General features: G+C 54.4%; 1 protein-coding gene across 1 annotated transcript in view; it reads left to right on the forward strand.

The window, feature by feature from the left end:
• The window catches only part of STYXL2 (serine/threonine/tyrosine interacting like 2), a 26,940-nt gene extending 21,579 nt beyond the window's left edge, over positions 1-5,361 (forward strand). The window contains exon 5 of the mRNA XM_045297952.1: positions 2,148-5,361. Coding sequence (XP_045153887.1) covers positions 2,148-4,960 — 2,813 coding nt within the window. The 3' untranslated portion in view covers positions 4,961-5,361. The remainder of the gene's footprint in view (positions 1-2,147) is intronic.
• The last annotated feature ends 541 nt before the right edge of the window (positions 5,362-5,902 follow it).

Here is a 5,902-nt window from a genome sequence, read left to right on the forward strand (position 1 = left end):
CCCATTCCCCTCCCCACCCCCAACATTGCCTGCCATACCCTTGAGAAACCATTAATCCACTGTCTCTAGATTTACCTATCCTGGATTTCATACACTGGAAAACATACCCAAAACAACAGCAATAACCACTACAACAAAACTGTCGCAACAATAACAAAATCAAACAGGGAAAACCCTCCATTGAAAAGATAGTGGGAAGCTGATGTCAGGGGTCAAGTAGAAAGAAAATGTTTATAAAAAGATGATGGCAACATATATACAGATGTTTTTGACAAAATGGATATATGTGTGGATTGTGATAAGAGCTGTAAGAGCCCCCAATAGAATAAAATTAAAAAAGAAAAAAGAAAATGATGATGGCAACATATGTACAAATATGCTGGAAACAATTGATGCATGGAATGTTGTAAGAGCTGTGAGAGCCCCCAATAAAATTATATTTTAAAAAAAGAAAGTGGAAAACATGAAAAACTAGAACAACATTAAAGTGGGACAAAAGGGAGGTCAAATGATAAGGTATTACATTTTAACCTAACTGCGTCTGCATTAATCCACTTCACAATGCATTCTGCATGATAGCAAGGCTGTTCACATCCCTGGTCTGTGATCAAAGGGGATTCACCAAAGGTTTAACCCACGTGTATTTCCACCTCACCTTGATTTTTTAACTGAAATAACTTTTCAATGGGTCAAAAGAAAGATGGAATAAAATAATACCTTTTAGCCTAACTAAATCTACCACGATCGACTTCACAGTGCTCTCTGTCTGATGATAAGGCTATTCACAAACTTCAACTATGGTCAGAGGGGATTCACCAGAGGCTTAATTTATCTATCTGTGGCCCCTGCAGATGGATTTGGGGTTTATAGTTTAAAAAATTAATAGAAATTTGTAACATTTTCCTTATGCTTAGAACACGCTACAAGATTAGAGACACCACGCTCAAACACCAGTTTTTAAAAAAAATCATTTTATTGGGGTCTCCTACAATTCTTATCACAATCCATACATACATCCATTGTATCAAGCACATTTGTACATTTGTTGCCATCATCATTCTCAGCTCCTCATTTTCCCCTTCTTCCCCACTCCCCCCTCCCTCACGAGCCCTTGTTTATACATCATTATTATTTTGTCATATCTTACACTGTCCGATGTCTCCCTTCACCCACTTTTCTGTTGTCTGTCCCCCAGGGAGGAGGCTATATGTAGATCCTTGCAATCGGTTCCCCATTTCTGCCCCACCTTCCCTCCACCCTCCAGGTATTGCCACTCTCACCACCGGTCCTGAAGGGATCATCTGTCCTGGATTCCCTGTGTTCCCAGTTCCTATCTGTACCAGTGTACATCCTCTGGTCTAGCCAGACTTGTAAGGTAGAATTGGGATCATGATAGTGGGGGCGGGGAGGAAGCATTTAAGAAGTAGAGGAAAGTTGTATTTTTCATCGTTGCTACCCTGCAAACTGACTGGCTTGTCTCCTCCCCGCCACCCTTCAGTAAGGGAGTAAACACCAGTGTTACAGGTTTTAGTTGGTAGATGTAGCACTTCAGGTGGGTCTACTACCCTACCCTCACCTCTCCCCCCCCCCCCCCCACCAAGCCTTGCTTGCTTGCAGACAATGTTACTAACCCCAGAACAACCTCACTATACTGTTTAGCATTCTGTGGCCCTAGCCAGCTGTGATACAGGGACAAGGGTGCCCATTCCTCGTGTGATATGAGACTGAGCAAACAAAGCAAACACACCATGCCCGGCACATCAACACCTTTGTCTTAACCACAGGAAAGCCACAGTGTTTATGTTGTCATCCCCTTAGCCCCTTCAGTGTAAGGTGGCAGCGAGCTCCAGCCCCCAGTGCCCTTGAGCCCCATACAATGAAACGTTGTCCAGGCCGTAGCCACCTTCAGTATTGTCCGAGTCCCTTGATGTGGCTCTTGTGTCACTACATCCTACTGAGGGGGTCTATTCTTTTGCTGACCCCCTACACTACCTAGTGCTCTCCTAGTGTCCACGTCTCCCCTTCCTTAGCTCCAGGGAGAGTGCGGGGAGGACTTCCCCTAAGCCTGCTCATTCCTTGGTAAAGATTGACAGCTCACCGTTCCACCACACGCAGCAGGGCTAACTCTACTTGTGTTTTGCTTTCAGGGAAAGTCCTGGTCAGTAGCGAAATGGGCATCAGCCGGTCGGCCGTGCTGGTGGTGGCCTATTTGATGATCTTCCACAACATGGCCATCTTGGAGGCCTTGATGACCGTGCGCAAGAAGCGGGCCATCTACCCCAACGACGGCTTCCTGAAGCAGCTCCGAGAGCTCAACGAGACGCTGATGGAGGAGAGAGAAGAGGACGAAGGCGCCGAGGAGGATGGAGATGAGGACCAGGGGAGCACGCTGGGGGCCAGAGTGCACGCCCTCACCGTGGAGGAGGAAGACGACGCTGCCAGCCACTTGAGTGGCTCTTCCTTGGGGCGGGCGAGCCAGGCCCCCAGGCGCGCCACCCTGATAAAGGATGAGGAGGGGGAGGAGGAGGGGGAAGAGGAGGAGAGGCTATACGGGGACTGGAAGAAGGAGCAAGGCGCCCCCAGGGGTAAGGTCCCCCAGGCGAGAGAGGGCCTGCGCTCGGCCTCCTCTGGCCGGGGCGGGGAGGGGCCTGAGGATGAGGACGTGGACAGCATCATCCGGGACTGGCAGAGCCGCAATGAGCGGTACCAGGCGGCGCAGCACCACAGCTGGGCCCGGGGGGAGGAGGAGGAGGAGGAAGAGGAAGAGGCGAGCGAGGCTGGGTCCTCCGTGGGGCGGAGGCGGAGACTGAGGCGGAGGCACACGCTGAGCTCGAGCAGCTGGGCTGAGAGCGCGAGCAGCTGGGACGTCCGAGTCCTGCAGCAGCAGCTGGAGCGCGGCGGGAGCAGCGGGCGGCCGCGCTCCGCCTCGACGTCCACGGGGAGCACGTGGGACACGTGGAACGAGAGGCTGCTGGAGATCGAGGAGGAGGCGGCCCGGGAGTTCCAGCGCCGGAGCTCCGGGGAGGCGGCGGGGCGCAGCGGGCGGGAGGAGGACGAGGAGAGCGTGGCCTCCGAGGCCAGCTCCTTCTCGAACTTCTGCAGCAGGAACAAGGACAAGCTCACGGCCCTCGAGCGCTGGAAGGTCAAGAGAATCCAGTTTGGATTCCACAAACGAGACGCGGACGCCGGAAGCCGCGACCTCGAGCCGGGGGCCGAGGCGGCCGAGGGCGAGAAGCAGCCCCAGGACGTGGACCTGACCGCCTACCAGGCCTGGAAGCTGAGGCACCAGAAGGAGCCGGGCGCTGCCATCCAGGAGGAGGTGGTGGAGCTCGGCCACGGGGAGGACTCCGCCTTGGCCAAGAAGCGGCAGCGGCGGCTGGAGCTGCTGGAGCGGAGCCGGCGGACGCTGGAGGAGAGCCGGTCGGCGGGGAGCTGGGAGGCCGGCAGCTCGGCCGCCAGCGCGAGCATCCCTCTGGCTGCGCTCCGGTCCGCAGCCTCCTGGGTCGGGGCCGAGGGGGACGCGGCGTCCGGACTCAGCCTCCCGACCACGAGCCTCCGCTCCCACCTGACTCAGGCGGGGAGCGACCGAGGGGGCTGCGCCTCCCCGCACCCCGCCACCCCGCTGCCTAACTTGCCAGTGGGGCCCGGGGACACCATTTCCCTGGCCAGCATCCAGCACTGGATTGCCGACGTGGTCAGCGAGACCCTGGCCCAGAAGCAGAACGAGCTGCTGCTGTTGTCGCGCCCCCAGTCCGTGGCAGACCGCTGCTTCGGGGATGACCGCGCCTCCGTGCTCAGCGGACCCAGCAGCTCCTCCCTGGGGGGCTGCCCGCGGCCCCCCAGCCAGCCGGGCCCCGGCTCCGGGGCGCAGTCGGTGCTGTCCAACGCCACGTGGAGCTCCAGGCCCGAGCGCCCGGCGGGTCAGGTGAAGGAGGCCAGTACGCCTGTCTACAGCCTCTTTGCCGACCAGGTGGACCTGAAGGAGCTTGGCCGGAAGGAAAAGGAGCTGCGAATGGAACTCCGGGAGAAGATGTCCGGGTACAGAATGGAGAAACTGGCCGCCGACAACAAACGCAGCACTCTGTTCAAGAAGAAGAAGGTCAAGGAAGAAGACGAGGAGGATGACGTGGGTGACCGCGAGGACGACGCGGACAGCGCCATCGGGAGCTTCCGATACTCGTCCCAAAGTAATTCCCAAAAACCTGACACGGACACCTCCTCCTCCCTGGGTGTCTCGGGTTGCTATAGAAGCCACAGCAGGGCTGACCGAGAAATGGATCGAAGCATCAATAAGTGGCTCAGTGGCCTCAAAACCGAGGAGAGATCTCCGCCCCAAAGCGAGTGGTCTGGAAGCTCCAGAGGGAAGCACGCCAGGTCTTCCCTGCTCCAGGAGACAGAGACTAAACGCTCCAGCTACAAATTTTCCAAGTCGCACTCGGGGGAACAGGACACCTCCTCCTACGACGAGGCCAACGGCAAGTCTGTCCGGAGCACTTGCCGATTCTCTTCTTCCTGCACCCGGGAGGGCAGCGAGACGCACACGGTCTCCAGGTCTAAGTTCAGTGAGACCGCGAGCTCCCGAGAGGAAAGCCCGGAGCCCTACTTCTTCTGCCCGACGCCCGAGCCCTCGGAAGGGGACGAGTCCCCCGGGCCGCGCCGCCAACACTGGACCAGGCCCGGAGACTGGCAAGATGTGGAAGATTCATCCAAATCCGACTTCTCTGAATTTGGAGCCAAGAGGAAGTTCACGCAGAGCTTCATGAGGTCTGAAGAGGATGGGGAGAGAGAGAGAAGGGAAAACAGAGAAGAAGGGAGGTTTGCATCGGGGCGGAGGTCCCAGTATCACAGAAGCGCTGACGGAGAAGAAGAGGAAGAGATGGATGACGAAGCCATCATTGCTGCTTGGCGGCGTCGGCAGGAAGAAACGCGGACTAAGCTGCAGAGAAGGAGGGAGGATTAGGGTGCGCAAAGCAGAGCTGGGAGGGAAAGAGAAAGCAGGAAGGGTCCCGCAGTTTAGCCCAGATCTCACCCACTCATCGAGGTCATTGGCATCCTGTTTGAATGTTGGGCTGTCTGGCCCCGTTTGCCTATTGCACGATGGCCCCTAAGATGTGGGGCCTCACTTAACGTATTCGGTAGTGTTCCTCATAGACGAGAGAGGTGAGCTTGAAAGATTGGCGTGGGCAAACTCCAGCTTACATCCAAAAAAAGGACGCAGGCCGTGCTTCTGTTTGTGGAATGTCCCGGTTTTGCCATGACACCCGGCGCATCTCCTGTGGCCAGTTCAACCTCCGCCGACAACGCTGCATTCTGGTTGCTTCTTTGTAATGCTTTGGATCTCCATTAAATTCGTATACTGTCCAATATTTCTTTTTTTCATTTCTTGTAGCTTTTAACTCTTTGGAAACTAGGGGAAATTCCCTTTAGATGGGTTGCCATGAGCCCACCTACTCTTGTTCGACACAAAGCTATGCCCAGATAATACCACCATCATCTCATTATCAAAAATAAGTCGAGTATTTTGGCTATGGCAAAATGCAGTGGGAGATTTTAATACTAAAACCCTTGAGAGCAGCAGAGGGTACTAAAGAAAGAGGAGGTATTTTATTAGGGTGACAGTAGCAAGACGTTTGAGAGAGAATAACTCTGGAATGGCAGAAAAATAAAGATCATGGTGGAGAGAAAATGTCCAGTACCAGGCAACCGAGGTGTATATTTATAAAATCTGGTGGTCATTTCTTTATATATATATATCATTTTATTAGGGGCTCATACAACTCTTATCACAATCCATACATACATCAATTGTGTGAAGCACATTTGTACATTTGTTGCCCTCATCATTCTCAAAACATTTGCTGTCCACTTAAGCCCCTGGCATCAGCTCCTCATTTTTTCCCCT

Source organism: Echinops telfairi, unplaced genomic scaffold, assembly GCF_000313985.2.
Source record: "Echinops telfairi isolate 266 unplaced genomic scaffold, ASM31398v2 ScPeMD7_7424;HRSCAF=8462, whole genome shotgun sequence".
NCBI lineage: Eukaryota > Metazoa > Chordata > Mammalia > Afrosoricida > Tenrecidae > Echinops > Echinops telfairi.